The sequence below is a fragment of the Chiloscyllium plagiosum genome, unplaced genomic scaffold (assembly GCF_037043375.1).
Source record: "Chiloscyllium plagiosum isolate Xiang-an unplaced genomic scaffold, Cpla_swu_hap1 HiC_scaffold_23, whole genome shotgun sequence".
NCBI lineage: Eukaryota > Metazoa > Chordata > Chondrichthyes > Orectolobiformes > Hemiscylliidae > Chiloscyllium > Chiloscyllium plagiosum.
The window spans coordinates 15603516-15631473 of NW_028270161.1; the positions used below are offsets into that span (position 1 = coordinate 15603516).

General features: G+C 41.8%; 1 protein-coding gene across 8 annotated transcripts in view; it reads right to left on the minus strand.

The window, feature by feature from the left end:
- The window catches only part of plxna4 (plexin A4), a 633380-nt gene that overhangs the window by 315519 nt on the left and 289903 nt on the right, over window positions 1-27958 (minus strand). For all 8 annotated transcript variants that reach the window (XM_087999383.1, XM_043714038.2, XM_087999382.1 and 5 more), the window contains one exon: window positions 26878-27009. In XM_087999383.1, coding sequence (XP_087855509.1) covers window positions 26878-27009 — 132 coding nt within the window. The remainder of the gene's footprint in view (window positions 1-26877; window positions 27010-27958) is intronic.

The window sequence follows — 27958 nt, forward strand, 5'->3', positions numbered from 1 at the left end:
GGCAAGCGCACAGAATGGTTCAACTGGTCATAGTTCAAAGTCTAAGGCGAGTAGTTGTCAGTCAATCAAGGGGCCATGTCATGGTCAGTCAAGGGCAGCTTCTAATCCCAGTCCAGGAGCTTGGACACCATCTGTCAGCCACTTGGAGAGTTCAGGTCCTCTGGTAATATTTGCATGGTAGTGGGAGCTCGGCACCATGGAAATGCTGTGCATACAGAGTGAAGTGAGCAACAGGGAATTGCAATGAGATCATTTGTTAGGGCTCACGGAGGAAAAAGCCTCAGGGAAACTCCCCGAAATTGATACTAAGCCAATTTTGAGTGCAATTTGGTGCACAAAATCCACAGATAAGAAACACAGTGGTCAATGCTAACACACATGCTCCACAAGTCTTTCCTTGCCCTACCTCGTCTCATTCAACAGTTTCTGTCCCTTTCTACCAAACAGAATTCACTGGTTTCCTCTTAATGTTATTCACATCAACGTTATTCATTCCACGTGGTTGTGAATTCCACATTCTCCCAGAATCTTTCTCCTGAATTCTGAATTGGAATTATTGGTCTCCATCTTATCTTCGGGGCTTCTAGTTTCGCACTCGGTGAATTTATATTCCTTACGGCACAATGCAGGCTGTTATTGCTTCAAAATTGTTATTACCCTGACACTGTAGAAAGACAGAGTCAGCAAGATATAGTTTAACATGGCAACATACTCAGGTCATTGTAGGCATCAACAGGTATTGGCTGGTGAAGGTCACAGGGACAGATGTTGCAAATTGTTGACACTGCAATTGTTCCACATCTGGCAGTGTCAGCCTGGAGACCGACATAAGGGGTGCCCACTGGTCTATGGGGTTTGTTTAATTTGCCTGGCACTTGAGACTAAGTAAGCACCTTATGAATGGGTTTCCCAGTCCCCATCTCCATTTGCCATCCACACAGGGTTGAACTGAGCTCTTCAGAAACACTGCAGGACTTAGATCTGTGCATGAGAGTTTCCAGGGGTATTTTCTGTGTGTTAGAGTGCGGCTCATTAATTTGAAAATGGAGGGGCAAAAACACAACATTGAACGTTGGAGCGGGGGAGGAGGAGGGACTGTTAATTTTCTGGATGGCATGAGGAGAATGAATTGAACTGCAGACAGTAATTATTCCTGCTATTATTAATTCCCTGAACAGATTCAGCAAAAATATGACACAAAACAAATGAACTACCCTCTTCTGAACATCCAAAGGTTTTCAAGGAAATGCATTCTTCATACAGAGAGCTCACCTCCTGCAAGTTACTCACCAGAATCATGTCCAACCATTTCGTCCAAGGGTTGGCTGCTAATAATGGCACAGTGCTAGCATTGGCGGGGGTGGTGGTGTAGTGACCATGGCTCTGGACCAGCAATCCAGAACTCCAGACCAAGGTTCTGGGTTCAAATCCCACCATGGCAGATGGTGAAATTTGAATTCAGTAAAAACATGTCTGGAACAAAGAGCTGACAAACATACCCAATTGTAAATTGTCACAAAAACCCATCTGGATCACTAATGTGCTTTAGGGGTGGTTCCAGACCCACAGCAATGCATTTGATTCTTACCCTCCAGGCTATTATGGATAGACAATAAATGCTGACCTAGGCAGCTACATCCCAAGAACAAATTTAAAATATACATATTTGCCACTGTTGCAAGAGACTGTGGATTCAAGCCTGAGGAAAGTGGACAAACAGGGTAAGTAGACTCAACTAAAATCTGAAGTGACCACAACCTCTTAATAGAATAAAAAACTTATTTCTGATCAAATACTGCATAATATTTTCAATATTTTCCCTCTTGTTCAATAAAACATTGCAAAAGGAGGTGGGTTATGGTTTTTCACTAATATTCAGCGGAAAGCAATTAACAATGATCAATCTCAGAGCTCTGAGGAAGGGTCACCAGACCCAAAACGTTAACTCTGAATTCTCTTCACAGGTGCTGTCAGACCTGCTGAGCTTTTCCAACAACTTCTGATTTTGTTTCTGATTTACAGCATCCATAGTTCTTTCGGTTTTTATTCAGATTAAATATATTGTTTAGACACTGTCACATAAGACAATAGGACCCCATCTCAACACATCTAAAAGATCCAGAGGCACTATTTCAAAGAAGGGAAGAGAGTTACTGCTATTGTCCTCAGGCGGTATATCTTCTTTTTTAAAGAGATAAATCTTGTCATTATTGATTGCTGCTTGTGGGAGCTTGCTGTGTTCAAATTGGTTGCTGCATTTCCTACATTACACACAATGAACTAATTTCTACATTGGCTGTGCAGCACTTTGCTGCTTGCTGAGATTGTGAAAGGCATTGAATAAACAGAAGTCTTTTTTATCTTATCATTTTCCAAGCACCAATATCAAACCTCAGATACAGCTAACTGCAGATGAGGTACCCAAAAGGCTTTTAACACCTGTGGAAGCCACTGTCTTTGTGACTCAACATCAGGATGAGACGAAATTAGAAAGGGAAAAGAAAAAATGAACCTAAAATATCCAACTCAAACAGAATTACCTATCATTACCGGTAACAACGGCCCCCCAAGGAGGTGGGTGTATTTTTATCTTTGTTATTTATTTTGCTTCTCATGTCTAATCCATTGATCTGTAATCCACAGTTTATGTCGAATCTGCTTCTTTCAGTTTTAAAGCAAGAAAAGGAACAATTGTTGCAGATATCACACAACATCTATCGAAAAGGAGATCAAATTTGTTGGGGCCTTCATGTGTCACATGACCAGATACAATATGGCCCACGACAATAAATACAGATGTTGTTTGTTTTGGCCTCCAGTTATTTCATCTCACTTCAAAACTTGAGAGAGATTGGGAACAAAGGCGACAAACACTTGAAGGAGCAGATACACCAGATTGTTACTTACTCCTGGGACTTCACTTGTACGTGTTCTTTCAGGCAGCCTTGTGGGACAGATAAAAATACACGAGCCTGTCTCAAACCATGCGTCATGCTGAATTTTCTAAACCTGATGAAGTGACTGCCACAGATAAAGTCCACAGAGATTGCTTAATCCTAGATCCGTACACGTCTACTCTGACAGCACCTACACCTTAAAGGTATGACCCTTGTTTACAATGGCCTCTGTAACCTCACAACACCCTCCCTGTCTCCTACCCCCTTCAGCCCTGCCACTCTCAGAGATATTATTTCGTGTATCCCTGTCTGCCATCACCAGTCATGGTATCAGTCACCTCAGCCCATCCAGGTTCTGGAATGTGTGCCTGAGCCTCAGTTTCTTTCTCCAAGATGCTCCCTAATACTTAACGTTTTAACCAAGCTTTTGGTCATCATCCTAATACATTGAATTGTATGAAGATGCCTCTGCGCTCCATTTTGGAATGCTTTCTTAGGTTAGAAGGCACTACATAAATTAAGTAGTTGCTGATATTTGGCTTCTGTGACTTTAGACTAACTTAGCAGCATGGTGATAGGGAACTCTCCACTGGAAATACAATCGTGGATATTATACGGGTTCAAATGTTAAGCTTGGGGACAATCCAACTTTAAAGGTTGTGATCAAATCCTTTGTTTGCATCCATTTTTCATACCGAGCCAGCAATCTGTATGACACATGGAACAAGCAATTGCTCGGTGACAACTTTCAATAGTGGAGAGGGCTTACTGCAACCCTGCCATTTGGTAACAGTTTGGGGTCACTGAAGAGACAAGACAGAAGGACAGGCAAGAACTTTCATTCCAGAGGAGAGAAAAGAGAATTGCAGGCTGAGCAGGTTGTGTAAATGCAGTTGCTCTAGTGACCAATTTTTGCCATGATTTCAAAAATGTGAAATTGGAGTTTAAACTATGCAATTTGCTCCAGTATGAAGATCAAACATCATCTTTTTCAGCCACCACAAAAAAAACACTTTCTGCCGTGTGCTTTGAACACTTCTACTTTGCAGGAAAGAAACATGAAGGCCTCCTTCCATAAGTAACTGCTAAATCTTGAACTTAAACTGCATCCTGTTATGAACCTGTAATTTTTGCTGAGACCCTATGTGTTATCTGACATTTGTCAGAGAAATGAATGCGGGAAAGGTCACCAAACATCATAAGGCACTTAATTTTCTCGTGTAAGTCCAACAGAAATTATTGGATCCACACAAGAAGCAGCGAGGTGCAGATAAATCTACCACTCTCCCACACAGATTGACAGGTGCTATAGAAACGTCAGCAGCCACAAAGAAATTCTGTTTTATTATCAAGGTTTCATAGCAGTGTTTGCAATCCAGCAACTCATTACAACATCATCATCTGATCAGAAAATAGTGCTGAGAGTTTAGATTAGAATCATTCACACTACCTACTAACAAAAAATTTGCTACATTTCTTTTGAATAAAATGTATACAATATAGCCAAGGCTGTTCTTTTGATTAAACAAAGCAAAAGCTCCACTCACTTTTTTTCCACTTTGATAGTCCCAGGCAGTGTGCGTTCATAAAAGCAAAGCCTACGTTGTGTTAAAACTGGAAACCCCATATACTGTTGCTACTATGGAGTAAAACCTATTTCATTGTCTGATGTTTTTTTTGACTGACTATGGAGTAAAACCTATTTCATTGTCTGATGATTTTTTTGACTGAAAGCATTAATGGACAAGGGTCAAGCAAAGCTACCCCTATTAGAGCCTGAAATGAAATTATACCAACTTGGCTCTGAGAGCCTTTGCAAAATGCTAGATCTCTGGAGAATTCAGAGCTGGAATCCAAATGGACCTTTGTTTTTCCAAGGTATTTGGAGTTCTGGAACAGATTCATCCTTTTGAGGCTTGAAGCTAGACCAGAGAGTGGAACAAGAGCCAAAATACATTTCTTTAAATACAAAACAAAATTTGGCCATGGAGGAGAGCAGCGTGCCGTGATCACAGATCCCAAGAGATCTGGTGTGCCAAAAGAATCAAAGAATAAAATCAGAAATGAGGCAGAAAGTAAGTGATTTGGCGCAAAGGCTGGTGAGGAATTTGTGCTTTAAGCTGATCAAAGTTGCAGCAGAACTTGCTCCAAGTTATATGGTGGTGTGAGATCTTTTAGCCTCAAGTGATGTTAATTATCCAGCTGCTGCACATATTTCTGAGTAACCATGGTCTTCCAAACAGGCACTGGCTAATTAAGACTTGAAACTACAGGTAGATCCATCAATCAACCTGTTTGCCTTAGGTTACAACAAAGATGCGTTATTAATGTTCTTCAGAGGTAAAGAATGGGGATTAAAGTTGGGCTGTGGGTCAAGTAGGATGTCATGGGCGTGCACAACCCGGTTCAGCCTGAACAAGCAGCCGGCAATGGAGATACAATGAGCAACAAGGAAAGGAACCCTCTGGTGAGCTTGATCTTCCTCTTCACAGAATCACTTCGAAATAGAAAAAGGCCAGTCAGCCCATTATGTCTGCACCAGTTCTTCAAATGAGCCTCATTACCTAGTGCCAATCTCCTGCCTTTTCCTTCTACCCTTGCACATTAGTTCTATCTAAGTAATCATCCAGTAGCCCAATTCAGTTGAACCTGCCTCCACCGTATTTCCAGGCACAGCATTCCATTCCCTAACTACTTGTATGTGAAAAAGATTTTCTCACATCTCCTATGTTCCTTTTTGCACATCACTTTAAATCTCTGCGCTATTGTTCTTGTTACTTCTACAAACAGAACAATAACAAATCTTTAAAAAAATGCATTAGTTCTCAACTTAACTTGTAACTTACATGATAGAATCTGCTGGTATTTACTCCAATATTAGTTGCTTCTCACCCTACTTCAGCTGACTTATTAACAAGCCATTTATTCCCAAATCTCTCATAAACTCATCCAGTCTCCGCATGAATGCATCAACCTCTTCACCTGAATTCCATGTACTAGCAAGTGCCATATTCTCAGCAAGTTTTTCTCAAATTACTCACTGCATAAATTTGTAACCAGGGGATCAGTTAGCTCAGTTGGCTGGTTTGTGACATGAAGTGATGCATCTCAACCTCTGCCCTCACCTGATGCATTGTCACCCTCAGGTAAAACCACCATCAGTAATCTCTCGCTAATGAGACAGCAGCCCTATGGTGTGGTAGGACTATGGTGATACACCTATATTATGACATTGAGTTTTGGGCCACAATTAGAAATATGCTCCAAACAACTACTCGAGCAAATCATTACCTAACTTTGAAAACCTCAGGTCACCTACATACTTCTCTTTTTTTAGGGAAAAGAGTCCATTTAGACTTTTAGCAGCAGATCAGCAGTTTGACACAGGGAGCAGAAGGGAAGTAGGAGACCTGGATTCCAATTCATGTAAAAATAGATCATCAACTTAGCGGCAATGCAAATCTCACTAGTCAAAAATCACTCTGGATGCTGGACCTGCCTCTTTATAGCAAAATATAAAGGGTCAGTGAGATTACTTTGTCTGACCCAATGGATTCAAGAATATTTCTTACAATCATTCCCTAAATTGAGATTGGCGAGGTTCAACACATGCTTTCCTTTCACAAGTTTAGTTCACCTGGAAGAGCTCTTCATTTACAAATAACCAACTGGATATGAATGTCTGCAAGGTAGCTGGATCGTTGGCCTTCCCAGAGTGGAGCTGAGATCCCCAGAAAGTAATCATGAAAACCAGTTCATATATTATCCCACTTGAAGTAAAATTTCCCAGCCAAGCTACTAAGAGCTGCAAACCAATATGCTGTCCATTTAGCTGATATTAAAGGTATGTTGTCTCTTTGGAACACCTGTGGGATAAGTTCAGAAGAGCTAGGCCATAAGACCAGAGGACATAAGGGCAGAAGTTGGTGACTCAGCCTATCAAGTCTGCTCTATCATTCAATGGGTTCCAGGTTGATCTGATAACCCGGAGAAAGTGAGGACTGCAGATGCTGGAGATCAGAGCTTAAAAATGTGTTGCTGGAAAAGTGTAGCAGGTCAGGCAGCATCAAAGGAACAGGAGAATTGATCTGATAACCCTCAATGCAACTTTCCCTATAATACTTACTCATTTAAAGCCTATTTCAATGTTGGATATATTTAACAACTCAACCTTGACAGCTCCCTGTTGTAAAGAATTCCACAGATTCCTCTTCATCTCTGTCAGAAATGTGTGATCCCTTTTTCTGAGATTATGCCCTCTGGTCGTAAATTCTCCCACAACTTCTCCCATCCATCCTAATAAGTTCCCTAAGAATCTTGGACATATAAAGTTACCTCTCGTTATTTTAAATCTTAATTTGTGCAGGCCAAATCTACTCAACCTCTCCCCATTAGACAGTCCCTCCCGTAACTGGTGTCAGCCTAATGAATCTTCTCTAGACGACCTCCAATCCCGGTGTATTATTCCAGAGGTAAGGGGATGAAAACTGTTCACAGCATTCCAGCTGTGATCTGTTATAGTTTTACCAAACCCCCCCCCCCCCCGCCCCCTCTACTTTTATATTTCATTTCCTCTGAAATAAAGTCCAAAGACCTGGGAACAACTTGGCAAGAACGAACATCCCTGCTGTATGAAGGAGTACAGTTCGGAGTTAACCAGCAATGATCAGCAGAAAATACCAGTAATTGTCCTGTAATTGCCCTGAATGGGGCTCTGCTCCTTGTTGCATTGATGAGTGACTGGCTTTGGATTTTGATGAGTAACTTGCTTTCTTCAAACAACAAGAACGCTGCACCGGAGACAAATCATCCTCATGCTGGTAGGTCATTGACCTAAACTCCCATGTAGCATTGCAACCCTACCTGGCTCAAGTATCAGATTAGAAAGTCTGTAACAGATCATTGACTGGATTCCAGCCCCTCTCACAGGCTTAACATCTCAGAACCAACTCACCACCAACATACAAAGTGGGAGACAAGTCTATAATGCATGAGACAAGACTCTTCTGAAGAGGCGTCGTACCGGACTCACACTGTTAACTTTGTTTCACTCTCCACAGGTGACGAGTTTCTCCAGCATTTCCTGTCTCAGATTTCTAGTATCAGCAATATTTTGCTTTTTGTTCAGACAAGCTAGTTTATATGGCTAATCTACAAAGAATGTGAACATCGTAACAGAGTAAAGTGGCAAAATATTGTTCCTTTCATAGAGATCCTCTTTGAGATATTAATGAGTTCTCCATTCAGAACAATTCCTCTCAACTCTCCAGGCAGTTCCTTGTGTAACATCCAGCCAGCTTTGAAGGAGTTCAACTAAATTAGCAAAGAATTCGGCACCGTTTTACTCCACGTGTGCACTTCACTGAGGAATCACACTGGATGGAAGGCGCCTTTCCCACTTTGACAATCAAGTTCATTGCAAGCGTTCATGCTCAGCACTGGTACCAGCTCGGCATAAGATGCCTTCATGTTGCCTTGATGAGGAACTTCAGAGAAAGTTCCCTGCTGCTCTCTTTGACCTTTCCGTCTCTCTCTACTTCTGGAGACTCTCGCTGTAAGAATACCAATTAGTACCAACCACTCCTTTGAAAGTTGCAGAGGCCTTCGATTTATTATTTTTCTATTACAGCAAAGTCTTCCTCCAAACAATAAAATGAAAATACAGTTTGCCTCAAGTTTAAAGGTGGAAGAATAGAAAATAATGGATGTGAAGAATGGAAATAAACAGCCAAAGGGCACAGTTACACTGTACACACCAGTATGTCAAACTCAGAGCCCAAAAGACCCAAGTTATACTGCTGCCTCTGAATTCACACAGTGGGAGTGCAGACACACAAAATTTGAAAGACACGTTATTTAATAAAAACAGATATAGGATCCTGTGATTTATAGAGTCATAGCAATGTACAGCATGGAAACAGACCCTTCCATCCAACTCGTCCATGCCAACCAGATATTCTAAATTAAACTGGTCCCATTTGCCAGCACTTGGCCCATATCCCTCTAAACCCTTCCTATTTATATACCCATCCAGATAACCTTTAAATGGTACCAGCATCCACTACCTCCTCTGGCATCTCATTCCACACACAACCACTGTGTGAAAATATTGCCCCTTAGGCCCCTTTTAAATCTTTCCCCTCTCAACCTAAACCCATGCCCTCTAGTTTTGGACTCGTACACACTGGGAAAAAGACCTTGTCCATTTACCCTATCCATGACCCTCATGATTTTATAAAACTCAACCTCTGATACTCAAGGGAAAATAGGCCCAGCTTATTTCTACATGGACTTCAGTAAGGCGTTCAACAAGGTTCCCCTTCAAAGACTGGTTAGCAAGGTTAGATCTCAAGGAATATAAGAAGGGCTAGCCATTTGGATACAGGACTGACTCGAAGGGAGTAGACAAAGAGTGGGTGGTGGAGATTTGTTTTTCAGACTGGAGGCCTGTGACCAGTGGAGTACCACAAGGATCGGGGCTGGTCCATTACTTTTCGTCATTTAAATAAGTTATTTGGATGTGAACATAGGAGGTATAGTTAGTAAGTTTTCAGATAACACCATAATTGGAGGTGTAGTGGACAGCGAAGAAGGTTACCTCAGATTACATACAACGGGATCTTGATCAGATGGGCCAATGGGCTGAGGAGTGGCAGGTGGAATTTAGTTTAGATAACTGCTGCATTTTGGAAGAGTAAATCTTAGCAGGATGTAAACACTTAATGATAAAGAACTGGGGAGTGTTTCTGAACAAAGAGACCTTAGAGTGCAGGGTCATAGCTCCTTGAAAGTAGAGTCGCAGGTAGATAGGATAGTGAAGAAGGCATTTGGTATGCTTTCCTTTATTGGTCAGAGCATTGAGTATAGGAGTTGCGAGGTCATGTTGCGGCTGTATAGGACATTGGTTTGGCCACTTTTGGAATATTGCATGCAATTCTGGTCTCCTTCCAATCGGAAAGATGTTGTGAAACTTGAAAGGGTTCAGAAAAGATTTACAAGGATGCCAGGTTTGGAGGATTTGTACTATAGGGAGAGGTTGAATAGGCTGGGGCTGTTTAACCTGGACCGTCAGAGGCTGAGGGGTGACCTTGTAAAGGTTTATAAAATCATGAGTAAAATGGATAGGATAAGTAGGCTAAGTCTCATCCCTGGAGTGGGGGAATCCAGAACTAGAGAGCATAGGTTTAGGGTGAGAGGGGAAAGATATATAAGGGACCTAAGGGGCAACTTTTTCATGCAGAGGGTGGTGCGTAAATGGAATGAGCTGCCAGAGGAAGTGGTGGAGGCCAGTCTCATTACAACATTTAAAAGGCATTTGGATGGGTATATGAATAGGAAGGGTTTGGAGGGATATAGACCAGGTGCTGTCAAATGGGACTAGATTAGATTGGGATAAATGGTCAGCATGGATAACTATGACCAAGGGTCTGTTTCTGTGCTGTACATCTCCATGACTCTGTGACTCTATTCAGCCTTTTCCAAAGTCCACATCCTCCAACCCCAGCAATTCCTTTGTGAAGCTTTTCTGAACCCTTTCAAGTTTAACAACATCTTTCCTGTAGCGGAACAACCAGAATTGAATGCAGTATTCCAAATAAACAGAAGCATTGAGAGAACAAACAGGGAGGTTGTGACAAACGGATAAGAATCACTGGATGATCCTCAGCAAAAAAACTGCAGTCCCATACAAAACAGGCGGTGGCCATAAGATTCATTCTATCTATCCCAACTCTTTGAAAAGCTGCCTGATTAATCCCACTTTTCTGCCAGTTTCCTATAAATCTTCAAGTTTTTCTCCTCCAAGTATTTATCCAATGCCCTTCCTGAAGTTACTGTGAAGCTGATTCTAGCTTCCTATTAGGCAGAACATTTTAGCTCACAACTCATTATGTCAGAAAATGTCTCAATTACCCTCTAGTTCTTTAAGAACACTCTGCCATTCAACGAGGTCAGATCTGATCATTCTCAACTCCAATTCCCTGCCTTTTCCCCATAACCCTTGATTTCCATCCTGATTAACACATTTGTCGATCTCAGACTTGAACATACTTAGTGACCCAGCCTTAACAGCTCTCGGTGGTAAAGAATTCCACAGATTCATGGGAAAGGTAACGTTATCTCAAATGTGTACACTCTAGTTATCAACCCCTGTGTCAATGCAAACAGTTTTGTACTACTTATCAATCAAAATCTCTCAATTTTATCCCTCAACCTCTATTAATATCTCAGTTGCCTCAAGGAGAGGAATCTCAACTTTTATGATCTCGTAACATAACTCAAGTTCATCACTCTCGTACTATTTCAGTAAATCTCCTCGGCAGTCTTTCTCAGCCTTTCACATTCTTCCTGAATTCCAGCCTTTAGAATTGGGCACAATGTTCCAGCTGAGCCCTAACTAATGATTTACAAAGGTTTATTGAACTCTATAACAAATCCAAGACAAAAATTATTTCAAACAATGTTGGGACAACTATCACATATTGTTAAAAATCACACAACACCAGGTTATAGTCCAACAGGTTTATTTGGAAGCACTAGCTTTCGGAGCACCGCTCCTTCATCAGGTGGTTGTGAAGAATAATATCGTAAGACACAGAATTTATAGCAAAGATTTACAGTGTGATGCAACTGAAATTATATATTAAAAAAGACCTGGATTATTTGTTAAGTCTCTCATCTTTTAGAATGATCATGCTGGTTTCAGTTTTTTCATATGTAAACCCAGAACCTTTTTTACAAAGTTACATTCTCAAGTGAATTTTAACAATAGGTGCTATCTTAGCCCAGATAATGCATTGAAGGTGTCCTGTGTGAGACTGTCTGTGCCCCAATGTTCAGACTGATTCTATTTCTAAAAAAGGGACTTAAATAATCTTACATGGATTCATGCAGTTTTTGAGCAAAATAAAATATAATTCTGCAACTATAAATTATCGCATATTCAGCATTGCAAACTGTGTTTGGAAACATTCCTGAGGTGCTATTGCACAAGGTCACACCACACCACTGCAGATCCTCACACCACCACTCCCACCACTTGTTGTCCAATGCGTCTAAGGCCTACATGTTTCCCATAGCAACTGTGAAGTAAAGACTCTTCAGTTATTCAATTGGAAGATGCTTGACCATCAACCACCCTTTCCTCCCCTTTCCCAATTTTTTTTTAACCAGCAAGGAGAAGTGGTCAAAGAAGAAAAGCATTTCTTTTTAAGAAAACATTGATTTTTCTCCCTGGCATCACTCACAGCCTGCAGGTGAACTTTCTTTCTAATTCCTAGAGATTCCAGGAGACAAAACCATTCACATTGTGAACAAACAGATTCTAGTGTATTCAGAACCAAGTATGTGGCAGAGTCCATCAAAACTGCAGCAGGGGAAAATATAACTTCACGCTCAAAGCTTACTACTTTGTGACCATACTTGTGCCTGTGTTCAAGTTAGTGTTGGAACACTGACCAAAAATAACTTAGGTTCATGCAGCACCTCTAAACACAATGAACAAGTGCCCAAAGGAGGGTCAGACAATGGGTTGACATTGAAATTGATTAAGAGACAAATTAAAAACCAGCAGGGAAGATGAACAAAAGGTCAGTAAGTGAGTAAGCTTCGAGGACCAAGTTAAAGGAGGTTAGATATTTGGAGAGGATTAGGAAATGAATTTCAGAGCTTAAGGTTCTGTCTACAGAAGGCACAGGCGACAGCAGTGGGCTGATAAAAATTGGGGTCGCATAACAGGAGGCCAGGTTAAAGACAGGATATAAATGTTAGTTCTTGTTAGACATGAAGCTTATGAAAACCCAGCCAAAAGGGATTCAATGTCTGTTGCTACAGGATACCGACTACATTCAGGCCCAGGCCAGTGACGCCTGGAGAAAGGAGCACTCCCATGAAATATGACTAACTTTGTTCCCTTCGACCGTAAAATGGATAACAGATTCCGCAAGGGAAACTCTATACAATTTATGCTCCTGTTTCAGGCCTGGACAGATACTTTAACTGAATTTTACACCAATTCAACAAGATACATGGCAGAGAGTGCAGTCTACTTAGGGCCTGAGGCTATCAAGCAAATGCAATTACATCCATCACGTGAACTCATCTCCTCTTTTAACTGGATTTGCTTCTACTCTGCTGTTATGTTGGAAGGCACATAAACAGATCAAAACTAATTCAAGAACATGTTTCATCAAGCCTCCAGGCCCTTTCAAAACACAAACGTTTCTTTGCTGGAGCAGTAAACCCATTTTTCTGCTGCAATATTATTGATGCGCCATAGATTGAAATTTGAATGGAAATGAAATTGCTGTTAACCCTTTAAAGCTTGAGGGCAGTTCAGAGGTGGTCAGCCCAGTCTCAACTCCCATTCTTAAAGAATCCATGCAGGAGTTCTGATGGGGATGGTAGAGGGTGAGGGAGTGCAACAGGGTGGAAATTAGACATAAATAGATTTGGTTAGTAGGCAGCTCAGGTAGAGAGCACTGCTTCGTGAGAAATGAGAAATGGGATATAAACGTGGAAGAGAGAAGGGAAATGAAATGGAATTGGTAGGAAGGGAAATGATGGAGAAGATAAAAGTTGATAAAGATGAGGTGCAAATGCTTAAGAGGTTTGGAGAAGGCAAGAGAACTTGGGAGAGGGCCACAGAGTTAAATTATTCTGTGTTTGATTATGAGAGTCTATTTACTGTTGATACTCAATGTGCTCAGAAGCATTGCATGTTATGACACAGAATGAGGTCCTTCAACCCATCATGACTGTGCCAACAAAAATAGAAATGAGAAAGGAGAGTAAACAATGTGCCCATTCTACTTCCAGCATCCAGCGTCTGCCTTGCAGGTTACAGTCAGGGGCCTATCCAGGTTAAGTCAGGGTGTGCACTCAACAGAAGTAACTAAACAGCAGTTTCTGGAAGTAAAGAGCTGTAAACATGGAGCTGGCATTTTTAACCATGTCCACGATAAAAAGAATATACAAAAATGTCAAAGCATTATATCAACATAGGGAGACAGAGTGACAGCATTTGGGATACTCTGAAAATGCCTGATAATAGTTTGGGAAGAGTTGCAGTGATCAAAAACAAACGGCTCTAACAAAGTAGTCAAATTTGTTTGTGTTTCATTCTTATAAGCACTTGCGATCCAAAAATGGTAAAATCTGAGAGGTTGATGCAGTTTCCAACATGAAAACTTTTAGAACCATCACCTTATGTAATGTAAATCTGCAATGAAATCAGCACATAGATGATGAATGGAAAAGCCTTTCACAAAGTAAAATTGCCAGAGTCTTACCAGGTTACAGAGCTGGTATTGCAATAGAAACTGAGACAACTGGTGGTGGTTTAACCTGAGGTTCACCACACCTCAGGCGAGGGGAGAAGCTAGGAAGGTAGAAGCTTCACGGTAACTGAATCGACATTATTGGCATCACCCTAAATTGCAAAGCCAAGATAGCTCACCCATCCCAAGCTTTCAAGATAATTCATTTTAAATATTAATTTTATAAAAAAAAGAAAAATCTTAAAATAAATGCAGCAGTGACTCCCTGTGAGTTCAAGTCAGGTCTACTCTCTGAGTGACAGTGATTGGATAAGTCAATTCCTTTTCTGTACTGGAATTGCTTCTTTTAGCCAGTGAAGTGTTTTAGATACTATGGTTGATTTCAATACTTTGGACAGGAGAACGAAAATTGAGAATTCCAACCCCTCAACAAAAACGAAGACTTGCATTTATGTTGCACTATTGACGACTAACAGATGTCTCATAGCACTTGACAGCCAATGAAGTACATTAGAAAGTTAAGTCAATGTTGCAATGCAGGAAGCACAGCAGTCAATTTGGACAATGAAAACTCCCACAACCAGCAATGTGATGACCACAATCTTCCTTATGGTGTTGATTGAAGGGAAAATATTGGCCAGGATGTAGGAAAAACTCCCATTCTTCTTCAAAATATTGCCAAAAGATCTTTGACATGTACCCAAGCAGGCAGACAGACAGACCTTGATTTAGCTTCACATTGGAAACATGGCACCTCAAATAGCACAGTACTCCAAGTTCAGCTTTGAAGAAAATAACCCAACTTTATCCTGTCTCGCTTCACAGCTGATATACTCCATCCCAGGCACCATCTTGGTAAATCACCTCTGCATCTCTTCTAGTGCAATCTCAGCCTAACTGAACTTCGTTACAGCTCTAAAATGACCTCCCTGCTTTTATAGTGTATGACACAACTAATAAAGTTGAATAGGAGAAAGTGAGGTCTGCAGATGCTGGAGATCAGAGTCGAGAGTGTGGTGTGGTTCAGCACCACACTCTCGACTCTGATAACGTCAAGTGTCCTGCCTTCTTAACTACTCTAGTAACCTGTCCTGCCATTTGCAGGGATCTGTCGACAAGCACCCCAAGGTTCCTCTGAGTTTCCTAATCTTTTGCCATTCGTTGCTTGCTCCCACTGGTCGAGCTGTCCCACCATTTCAATAGGAGATTGTTGCAGCAGTTTCTAACCTCTGGACCAAAAGTTCTGGGTTCAAGTCCTTACCAGGATTTGTTGACCATGGAAGGTAGATTCATGATGCATTTCAGCAGGGTAATAATCAATCCTTCCACCACTGCCCAACATTCCCCAAAAAATAAAATGTGAGAGGACATACTAAAAAGAAGTGGACTTTCTACTTCAACCTCACTTAGACACCCAGGCAGAACATTCTCCTTGGCCAAGGGCTCTTGACTCCAAATGCCAATGAGTAGGGATTTATTTACAGTTTATGATTGCAGTTCCTTACAGGGTTCTCAGAACCTCTTAAAGCACTTTATAGCCAATGGTTCTCTTTGAACTTATTGACTGCTGTCACACAAGCATAAACCAACTGGTGCACAGAGAACTCCCACAAGTAATAAGTGAACAACTGAGCAGGTAAATGCTTGGTGGGAAACATTTTTTTTTGAAAAATGGTGACTCTATCATGACAGCACTGCATGGCTGTTAGTGCCACAGAATCCATTTGCGACCACTTGGGAATTTGCAACTAATTCCTGAATGTGACAACAATGTAGCACACCCTCGGTAAGGTGCTGAGTTGCTGCTGCGAATGGTCTTCTGAAGCCCACAGTGAGATGTGAACCCAGAATTCTAACGCTGTGACAGAGCTTTTCTGAGTTGGGAGTCAACAGAGGAAGGGAAAATGAGTCGGGGCGGGGGGGGGGGGGGGGAGCAGATGCAGCACTTTGAAATTTCCTGTTTGCATGAACTGAATTGTACACAACCATGTCCCAATTGTGTCAGAGGACTTCACAATTCCTTTGTGACCATCACTTGGAGATTGTCAGATTATCCTACTGTTTATTATCCTGTCTATAGGAGTGACTTGTTCAATGCGAACACAAAGTGTTCATGCACAAACAACCTAATGATGTTACAGAAGAAAGTCTACAGTTCTTCCACTGAACCTTCTTGCAATTATATTTTGCTCTCTTTTTATTCAATGAACTGACTAATCAACTATAATAATCAATAGGGAGGTTGTCACAATTTTAAATCATAAGCTTTTAAGAACGAGACAGTTCTAAACGGGTCTCTGTGGACTCATTTCTAATTAAAGGAATCTAACTCGCACAGCCCCTGCAAGCAGGCTTAGGGGCAGGAAGAATTGCTGTTGCTTGTACCTCTCTCAACATTCATGCAAAGCTCCCCACACCACAGCTACATGGCACCAAGGTTTTAGACAGACTTTAAAGCATTCTCTGACCTTGACGTTCTCCCAGACATAACCACTATAAAATCCGGCTGGCTAATTACATGGCTTTTAACATTCCAAAACAAGTAGTCCTAATGCCTCTCAAATCAGCCTACTTCTAACACCAATCCCACCCTGCAACCATCACCCCAGATCCCTCAAAAAGCCCATCCTGACTAAAACCAGGTAGTCATGTGTGACCTTCTCAAAGTTCTGCTGTTGTGTTTGATCAAAGATGCAAGATTCCTGTGGCATATTGAATTCAAAGGTTAAGCTCCACAGTTGTATAGCAAAAGAAATCTCCCAGCTGTACAGATCTCACTTTTCTCTGTCCAGAAAAGACACGGATTTAAGACTAAAACTAAGATTCTCCAAAGCACATAATCCCAGTAGATAAGGGCAACAATACTATGTAGGAGGGAGAGGGAAGAAATCTGATTAATTTAGCAGTCCCTCGCTGATCTTCTGCCTCACCTCTCTGTTCTTAACATCTGCTTGAACAAGATCCAATATTGTAACGTGTGCAATGCATGTGCTCTGTACAATGTTGTAATTGTATAAAACAAAGCATCTGCCTTCCCACTGGTTTAACTGTTCGACAATTGGAGACAGTTCACTTAATAGGTTCTGTAAAGAGTCACATGGCATAGCAGACCATTTGGCCCACCATTCACGTGCCAGCCCATTCAAAGAACTGTAACAATGAGCCCCGTTGCCTCCTCTTTTTCAAAGCAGCTCTACCATTTCTGTTTATCTTTTCAAGAATACTTCTAATCCCCTTTTCAAAATTACTGTTGAATCTTCCTCACACCACCCTTTCAGATGACTGAGAAGATCCATTCAACCCTCCAGAGCCACCAATTCAGACTGACAGCTTTGTACACTCTGCACCCACTGGAGAGTCTGAGGTCCAACAGGTGAAGCAGTCAGTTCTGCCAGTACACACTTCACGTCATGAGGACAGAACTTTTCCCTGATTTCACGTAATCCACTAGCTTTTATGATGTGTCCCAAGGCAATCTCGCGTCCTCTGTGGCATATTGAAAGGGAGATCTCACTGCTATGATCTATCAGAAGTGAGAGGCAAGAAAGGTGCAGAGGGAAGTTGTTTAAAACTCCAAGCAGGGTTTAGCAAGGCCTAATTCCACCAGTGTATGAGCGCACATTGTAAACAACTGTCGACATAGACTACTCTTTTACTAGCTCTTTATTCACTTTTGCTAAATTAAGCAACAGTCCAGTACAGTGGGACACTTATTTAAATCCGAAGTGGTCACCACCTAGGCCACTCCACGTTTCAGCTTGCACTTTATACGCTTCTTGCTTGTCAAGGCAACTCTGTGTTGAGGGAAGAATGAACAAACAGACAGCGAGGCTGTCATTTATAGTCTACTTGCTACCATTTCTCAATGACGTTTTGACAGAGGATGCTCATTTCTGTTTCAGCAGCAAGGACACGGGAGTGCCCAGCACAAAGCCAGGCCTTCATGTTCAGCTGCTCACAACAGTACAATACAGCTTCTTTTCTCTTCACTACTCTGGTCGGCAAGGCAAGCTCCCACACAGTGGTGACTCTGAGCGTACCAGAAGCTAAGGAACCTCACAATAGAGAAATACCTGCACTTTCTCAGCAGAGTTCCCAAGGAGATCAAGCTGGCCTTCATTTACTGTGCTGCCAAATGTGACTTTTGAATAGAAACAACTTACTGTGGTGTCAATAGATCACTGCCTCACAAGCAAGAAAACTCCTGCCTGTAAACTTGCACCAAACACAACAATTCTGTTTAATGAGAATATAAAATAGGATTGCTCCACAGTGGCTCAGTAAACGGACCCAGATGGTGTGGCATTGAGCCATATAAGTTGGGATATATAGATAGCAGGAAAGACCCAGGCACTTATTTAATCCCTGGCCTGTGCTGAGGTAGCTGTTTTCAGGCAGAATAACCATGGAACAGGAGAGTGCAGATAGGTTAGTAAACTGAAAATCACAGGGATTCATAAGGGATCCTAATTAACTTCTCTTGGCATTCCAACATCATTCCTCAGAGGTTCTTCACAGCTTTTTCTGTATTTTGTGCTTAATGTCTACTGTTCAGACTTTGTAACCAATTTCTGATCCAATGCTGCATTTTACGTTTGATTTCTCTGGCTTTTGATTGAATTAGAATTTGCCTTCTATGTGAGGCTTATAAAAAACCTGCTGAGTATTGTGATGAACTATAAGATTAGCAACATCTGTGCGACCCGTAACTTTGCTGAAAGAAAGTGAGAAAAGGCCAGATATTCCATTTAAGAATATGATGATGAGGAGCAACAGCAGTAAATCCAGGCCCTTGAGCCCCTTCCACCATTCCAAATGATCATGGCTGATCTCATCCAAACCTCAACCCCATTCTCCTGTATACTGTACTCTCCACAAGCCTGTAACTCATTATTACATAAAAATCTGTCTATATCCTGGCATCCACTGTACTCTAGGGGTAATGAATTCCAAAGAGTCACAACCCTTTGATAGAAGTAATGCCTCCTCATCTCTGTTTTCAATCTTCCACCCCTTAGCCTAAAACTATCAACCCTCATTCTAACTGACTTCACAAGACTTAACTGCTCAATATCTACTTTAGTGACTTATATACCTCAATTGGATTTTCCCTCATTCATAGAACATAGACCATAAAACATAGAACAATACAGCTTTGGAACAGACTCTTCGGCCCAGGATTTTGTGCCAAACATGATGCCTAATTAAGCAAATCCCTTCTGCCTGCCCATGGTCCATATTTATCCATTCCTTAAATATTCATGTGCTTACCTAAAAACCCCTTAAACGCCCCAATCGTACCTGCCTTCACCATCACCCCTGGCAGCACCTTCGAGACATCTACCACTCTCTGTGTAACAAACTTGCCCTCACATCTCTTTTGAACTTTCTCCCTCTTAGCTTAAATACACACCCTCTAGCATTAGACATAAAGTTAACATAACATTCTACTAAACTCTAACATGTATAATTCTTAACTGCTCAATTTGTCCTCGTAAAACAAAGCCTTTCATCTCTGGAATTAATCAAGTGAACCTTCTGTGAACTGTCTCCAATGTAAATACATCCTTCATCAAGTATGGGGACCAAAGCTGTATACAGAGCCCTAGATGTGGTCTCATCAATGCCTCGTACAGTTGCAACAATCTTTCCCTACTTTTATATTTATTTCTTTTAGCAATAAATGTCCAAATACCATTTCTGTGCTCCATTTCTCCAAAATCCCACTTCTTATTCAATTGTTGGTATGTCCTTTAGCCTACTGTGTCAAACAGCTTCCAATTATTGATCCAAACCAAGTGGCGCTGTGATTGCTCGATTCCGATATTTCATCCACTTTGAACCTTTTTAGTTGCTTCTCGTTGTGGGATGCATCCCCAGTGGCCAGTAATCCTTTCACAACCACAGCTAGTTCCACACAAATTTTCCTTCATTACAATTCATGATAACTCAAGCAAAAATACTTGTTAACCCTTATTCTTCCTGACTTATTAAATACCTTACCTCGCTAACTGCTAGAATATTTGGTACAGCTAGCATCCGCCTCATTGGTAAGTATAGCAGAGAAAACACATACTTAGGTATTTTAGCCATTTCATCTTCTTCAGTTTCTGTATTCCTGTACCATACAACATTGCAAAAATGTCTTATTGTTCTTTACAAGTTATTCTGCAGTCTTATCACTTGGATTTGCTCTGTACCATTCATATCTTCCCAACAGCTCCTACCTTCTCTCAAAGGTAATTGACTTGTGTCACCATGGTTACTTGGAATGCTAAAGTGAAAGGTGGTAAACACCATCATGGTTACAATGGCCATTAACGATTGTGTACCTGCTGCATTTCTGCAGTTCCACGGAGTCACAAACCTACAATGTTTCCATCAGCCTTTTCACAACAACGGGAAATCTTCTTACCCTTCCCAAAGCCTCAAAACAATGACTGATCTTAAATATTCCTCGAAATCACATTTCAAAGAACCATGGAAAATGAGTTTATCATTGAACTTGGGTGCTCACCCTTCTCATCCACAAAAGGACAATGAAGACTAATTCTCATCAATTCTCTCATCACCCCAGTGGCCAATCATTAGATCTAAGTTTTCAAATTTTCTCTGCATTTCCCCAAATAAAGTGATTTAGAATGGATCCTTCTCTGGGGATATGTTTTCAAATGAGAATTTCCAATACTGTCCCCCTACATCGTCCCATTTACCTACTCACAGTTTTGCCCAACTGACATGAATTTGACTTCAACAATGATTATTAGTATGCTGTGTGCTTCCTTTCATATTCACACCTCACACAGGGGTTATTAGATCTGGAGTAAGAGGCTTGGTTGTTTCTTTTTGCTCCATACCATCGCTTTCCAAATACCCTCAACAACTGCCCCACCTTAAGCATCATAAGAGCTGTTGCAGCCCTCCCACTGAGTGAATTTGACATTGCATCTATCATATTTGACAGTCAGTAACTCACTTCTCAACTCCTGCGTGTTGGAGCACTCTTGATTTGTCTAGATGAGAGCAGCACTAACACTCAAAAAAAACCTGACAGCAACCAGGACCAAGCAGCCCTTTCAAGAGCACAACACTGACCTTCTTAAATATTCAATGCTTCCATCATTACACTTTGTGACAGCAGTGTGTACAGTCTACAAGGTGCACTGCAACCACTCTATTGACAGCACCTTCCAAGCTATAATACCAAGGGCAGCAGATGGATGGGAGCACCATCACTGCAGGTTTCCCTCCAAGTCACAAGGCTCTCTGACTTGGAACCATATTTCTGTTCTTTCACTGTTACTGGGTCAAACTCCAGGAATGTCCCTTATCAAACAGCACTGTGGGCATCCCTGCACTGGACAACCACACTCATCTACAGTAGCAACTCACCACAAACCTCTCAAGAGCATAGGGATGGGCAATAAGCATTGGTTTTCCCTCTAGCTCACACACAAATAAATAAAAAGGAATAATAAGCAATAAACGATGTCCTAACATAAGATCTAGGAGCAGGAGTAGGCTATCTGGCCCTTCAAGCCTGCTCCACCATTCAAAAAGATCATGGCTGATCTATGCATGGACTCAGCTCCATTCACCTGCCCGATCATCCATCCCCTAAATCTTTTACTCTTCAAAAGTCTATATCATCCAACAAGGTAACCTCAACTGCTTCACTGGGCAGGGAATTCCAATCGTCTCAATTCCGGAATCAACTTAGCTTAGACAGTTCTGAAGAAGAGTCCAATTGAAGTTGTAACGTTAACTCTGTTTGTCTCTCCACAGTTGCTGCGAGACCTGATGAGTTTCTCCAGCACTTTTTGATTTTATTTCAGGTCTCCAGAACCTGCAGTAGTTTGCGTCTGTGATTTCTCAACATCACATTCCCAAGTCGAGGCCGCTTCATCAGGACTCCAGGTCAAACTGGAAAATGACTAGTGGATTGTATCAAGTACATGTTTTAAAAAGTAAGCTTAAGGAGACAATCAGAAATAGCTCTGCAGGGCGGCACGGTGGCACAGTGGTTAGCACTGCTGCCTCACATCGCCAGAGACTTGGGTTCAATTCCCACCTCAGGCAACTGTCTGTGTGGAGTTTGCACATTCTCCCCGTGTCTGCGTGGGTTTCCTCCAGGTGCTCCGGTTTCCTCCCACAATCCAAAAATGTGCAGGTTAGGTGAATTGGCTATGCTAAATTGCCCATAGTGTTAGGTGTAGGGGAATGGGTCTGGGTGGGTTGCGCTTCAGCAGGTCGGTGTGGACTTGTTGGGCCGAGGGGCCTGTTTCCACACTGTAACTAATCTAATCTAAAAGTGTCAGTGGGTGCTTTCCCAATATGTGCTGATGGCGAACCAAGTTCCTTGTTGCCAACTGTCAGGTCTCCAGGAATTGGGGATGAATCTCCAGGAGACTGCTTGATTAAAACTGGGGTGGACAAAGTTAAAAATCACACAACACCAGACTTTAGTCCAACAGGTTTATTTGGAATCACTAGCTTTCAGAGCGCTGTTCCTTCATCATATGACATTCTGCTCCACAACCACCTGATGAAGGAGCAGCGCTATAGTCTGGTGTTGTGTGATTTTCTTAACTGTGATTAAAACCAGGGTTCAAACCATCAAAATGTGTTTAAAAAAATGATGCTGATGCTCTCATTTTCATTGAGCAGCATTTGTGTCTTGGTGTTCCAAAGAAACAGGAAAGTGGACGATTCTGAAAGCATTAATATGGAGAATTGCCATAAGCACCACCCACAGTGATGATGTAATACAGACTTGTGAGCAGAATAGAACAGCACGTGGAAGGAGACCGACCTAACGTGGTCCTCCTTAAAGTCTCAAATGTCTATCATTTTTGATGAAACCTGTAGATATTGCATTAACATGCAATACATTATGTTTTGTCAACTCCAAGAGACCCTTCCAGTCAGAGCAGATACTATTCCACTTGAGGAAGCAGTTTCCTACATTAAATGAGGAGCAACATTCATCATGGTGAGCAACGTCACTGTGTAATGATCTGACATGCTGATACAACATGGGGGCAGCAGTGAAATTGCAAATAAGCAGTGGAGAGTTGGTTTTCAGGTTGCAGTTAGCAGTCATTAGAGATGGAGATTACGTGAGAAACCTCCAGGAATAAGACATGAACTGGTAACATAACCAACACGCATATGGGGAACTGCCCATCACCATACCCCACCCCAAACCCACAGTGTAACTGTATATTCTACCTGTAAACCCGAACATGACCACTGTGCCTTTCACTTCAAAATACATCTCTACACTTTCGGCAGCTAACTGTTCTTCAAATACAGAGATTGCTGGGAATACAGTGGAGTCTGGCAACCATTTTCAACAGCTATGACCCACACTTGAACAACAGCGTAGATGTTTATACCACCTGCTGTTTGGCAATATCAGCTGAGGGGAAAACGTTGGCCAGGTCACAACAAAAGTGCTAATTGTTTCCCATTGTACTATGAGACACATGCATGGCTCATCTCAATTAATTCAGTCTGATTCAGACTAGCGAGGTGAATCACTCGATATGATCGAATTTGCAGCTAGCAGTCAGCTCTGGCATATCGGCTGTGCTTACTGTTATCATCAAGCGTAATAAAATGCAAATATCTTCCCTTTCATGACAGACACAGGATTGATTACTGACAGACATAAGGCAACAACAAAATGCAACACACCTTTACTTTTGGGCACATGCTTTAAGATGGCAAGTTCTTAGACAGACGATATGCTGTACAGTTCATAAAATCAAATTCATGAAATGTCATGAAATTCTATTCAGAAATTTGATTGATCATGGCTGCCCTGCTCCCACACAAGAAAAATAAAACCACATGAGCTGCCTGGACAAGTGAAGTGACTGAGGAAAACCTGTTTTCACCTGTGGAGCCAAAGGCAGGATTATAGCAGTCTTTTTACATGTTAGGCTCTACAGGATGAGACTGGAAAAGGCTCTTGCTGATACATCTAGCCAATCGTACCCAAAATAATTGTCTCAGCGATTTTTTTGTTCCAGTTAACTGTTGTGTAAGACGGAGAAAAAAATACAGAATTATTTAGAAAACAGGTCTCTTTGTAAAAATGACCTGTTATATTTTATTTCTAATACAGTCTGAACTGCTGCTGCTGCTGTAGATCATTAATAGTTACTGAATTCTTACTTTCGTTATTTACAGGAATTGGAGAGGTCAATATCTATTAGCTATCCTTATTTTTATTCTTTTATGGGATATAGGCATCACAGGGTTGGCTGGCTGGCTGTCAGTTGGAAGGTTAGCCTCTCCATGCAGTGGAGAGTTTCTCTTGAACTGATTGGCCATTTCAGAGGGTAGTTAAGAGTTAGCCACATTGTTGCGAGTCTGGAGTCACATGTCGGCCAGACCGGGTAAGGATGGCCAATTTTCCTTTCTTAAGGGCATTGGTGAGTTTTAAAGGTTACGCGGTTTTCACTCAGACATTTTTTGACTCTCAGTTTTATTGTATTCAAATTTCAACTGCCATTATGGGATCTGAATCCATGTCGCCAGAAAATTCACCAAGGCTCTGGACCACTAGGCCAGAGATATTACCAATACACCACTATCTTGGAAAGATGGCAGTGGATCTCTACAGGCTGTCTGGGGGTAGATGCATCCACAGTGTTGTTAAGGAGGAAGTTCTATGATTTTGATCGAGTGAAAATGAGGAACAGTGACATCGTTCCAAGTCAGGACGGTGGAAGACTTCATCGGAGTGGAGGGTGGTAGAGGCATGGATAAGGGGCTGGGAGACGATAACTTCACAACTGTCTGTATTCCCATGTGTCTGCTATCCTTGTCCTTGTTGTTGGTAAAAGTCACATATCCACACGTTGTTGAGAGAACTGTCTTGGGCAATCACAGTCCTATGTCACTCCAGCACTATGTTGCACGATCCCCGCCCCCAACCCGTCATTACAATGAGTTTAATGCTATTTCTCCCCTTTTTTATTACAGATATATTTATGTTGTTACTGCTGTCCATTTTAATGAGTTCAGGATTAATTGGAGCTCAACCCTACCTCTCCTCAACAGATTTTCTTTCAGTTAGATCAGATGCAATTATGTACTAATTGAGGAGTTGGGTCACAGTGGTGTGCTGATCCAGAGAGATCTTATGAGCTTCATTAAAAGCTTGTACTTTCCCAGAACTCTGACAGACACTGAATGTAAAGCTCCACTGACTCATTCTGTTTCATGTCCTGATATTTACAACAGCCACAGACTGACAACTCCACTCCGACCTTACAAGCTGTGTTATCAAAGCTAAGCACTCTACCAAAGGTGACTTAGTTAAAAATACTCTTGAAAGTGGCCCGGAAATCCAGGCCCATGCAGACAGGACTGGTGACTGCCCTTGTCACTGCCCCTGAAAGGAGCAGCTAGTAATTCCTTTCAGCAAGACAGTGTGACAAGACTGTGAGATGTCAGTGGTGATCTGTCAGAGAAAAGGTCACACTATACTTCATGACTCAGCATTGTTCAAAGGATGATGGCTCCAAGGGCTGTACCCTTGGATTAACACATTCAATCCTGAGCCACTGCGTGGAGAGGCTAACCTTCCAACTGCAAAGAGATTCCACATTGAAACCATAAGGATATGCCAAATGTATGTTTATAAAATACGCTTGTTACAAGAAGAATGTTTCTCACAGGAAAAGAACAAATAAAAGCTGTTTGGCATTCCATCAGGGCATTTTGGAAACTCATCCCAGTTTCCTATCTCTCTCAATTCATGGTTGACTTCCAACTTGGTGAGAACCACACTGCTTACAATCTATCCCACACTCAACTGTTCTCACCTATAAAAGGCAGTTTTGAAATTGACCACTGCTTTCTCAAGCTGCACTCCTTAAAGTGACCTCAAAATGCTTATCTTCGAGAGAAAGTGAGGGCTGCAGATGCTGGAGATCAGAGCTGAAAATGTGTTACTGGAAAAGCGCAGCAGGTCAGGCAGCATCCAAGGAACAGGAGAATCGACGTTTCCGGCATAAGCCCTTCTTCAGGATTCTTGAAGAAGGGCTTATGCCCGAAACGTCGATTCTCCTGTTCCTTGGATGCTGCCTGACCTGCTGCGCTTTTCCAGCAACACATTTTCAGCTCAAAATGCTTATCCTCAAGAATATCACCTGATTCAAAATCCACATGCACACACATACCTCTGACTGGACCATTCACAAATTCATAGAATCTCTACGGTGTGGAAGCAGGCTATTCGGTCCATCCAGTCCATACTGGATTCCCACCCAGACCCAGTCCCCGATCCTATACCTGTAACACTGCATTTCTCATGGCTAAACCACACACCCTGCACCTCCCTGGACACTATGGGCAATTTCCCATGGCCAATCCACCTAACCCGCACATCCTTGGACTGTGGGAGGAAACTGGAGCACCCTGAAGACACTCTCACAGATACAGGGAGAATGCGCAAACTCCACACAGACAGTCACCTGAGGCTGGAATACAACCGGGGTCCCTGGCACTGTGAGGCAGCAGTGCTAACCACCGTGCTGCCCCATTCAGTGCCTCAAGTGACACCAAACTGAGCTTTACTCCTTAATAAAAAGTGGTGCACACTGCAATTCAAACCTTGGCAATTTTCAGTTCTATTTATACAGTGACACATGTAGCCAGCTTGTAAACATTGCAAGGACAAGTCTTACCTGCTTTTCTGACATGACGTAGAGGTATTGACGGTCCACAGACAATGACATGTCTCGCAGAATGGCACCACTCTCCACAACCTGAATGGTTTCATACTGCAGCGCACCATGGGAAGGCCCGTCCACTCGGATCTATGAACAACAGAGAGAGAGAGAGACAGAAAGAGAGAGATCACTTACTGAACATCTTTCAACTTTTAAAAACTCCTATATTATTCATCATCTACATTCCCCCAAGCTTGTTCTTATTAGACATTTATGTGGTCTTAAGTACAATGTTCACAGTGTTCAGTAGGCTTGATTTTTTTTTGAATTTGGTCCAATTTCCTCTGGATTCTACAGAAAGGAAAAGCAGTTTGATGGAAGCTAGGCAATTCCTGCTTTTTGGGAATTGGTTTTGAAGAGTAAATCTTGATGCTAAGTGCTAGGCAAGCGTTCTGACAGTGCACCTCCAGTAAAAGTCACTGGATAATGTCACATGGTGGCCATGGTGAGGCCAAAGTAATTCCCAACTGAGACCAATTAATGCTACACTGACAAGGGACACATAAGATTCAGTCACACACATGTTGGAGGTGCTACATCACTATTCCTTTAGGAAATACTTTTAGTCGAGTCTTTCATTGCCTTCCTTATTGAAAAACACCTCTCATTTGGAAAAAACATTCTCTGGATGCTGTGATGCATTCAGCATGATTGACATGCCTCACAAATGGGGTAGCATGTGACAACTCAGCAAGAGAGAGGTTTGAACTAAAGCCAAAGGCACCCTCCAGACTTGGGGAACATAAGTTTGAGATACCAGTGCTTCATCCAGCACACCTTTGACCAGATATGAAGAAACAATAGATCATCATACAGCAATGTTGAGTACCACAAGAATATACAAACTCTCAGCAATATTTTCAATAAAGCACAAAATTCATAATTCGCTTGCAATTACTTTGAATGCTCTTGATTCATAAAGTTTTCCAAGACATTATGATGTTAAAGTACAGCTCATCTCTTAGGTTTCTAATCAATTCTATTACAGTTCATCTCTTGCACTGGCAGAAATCCAGCTTTAAATTATATCTTCTGC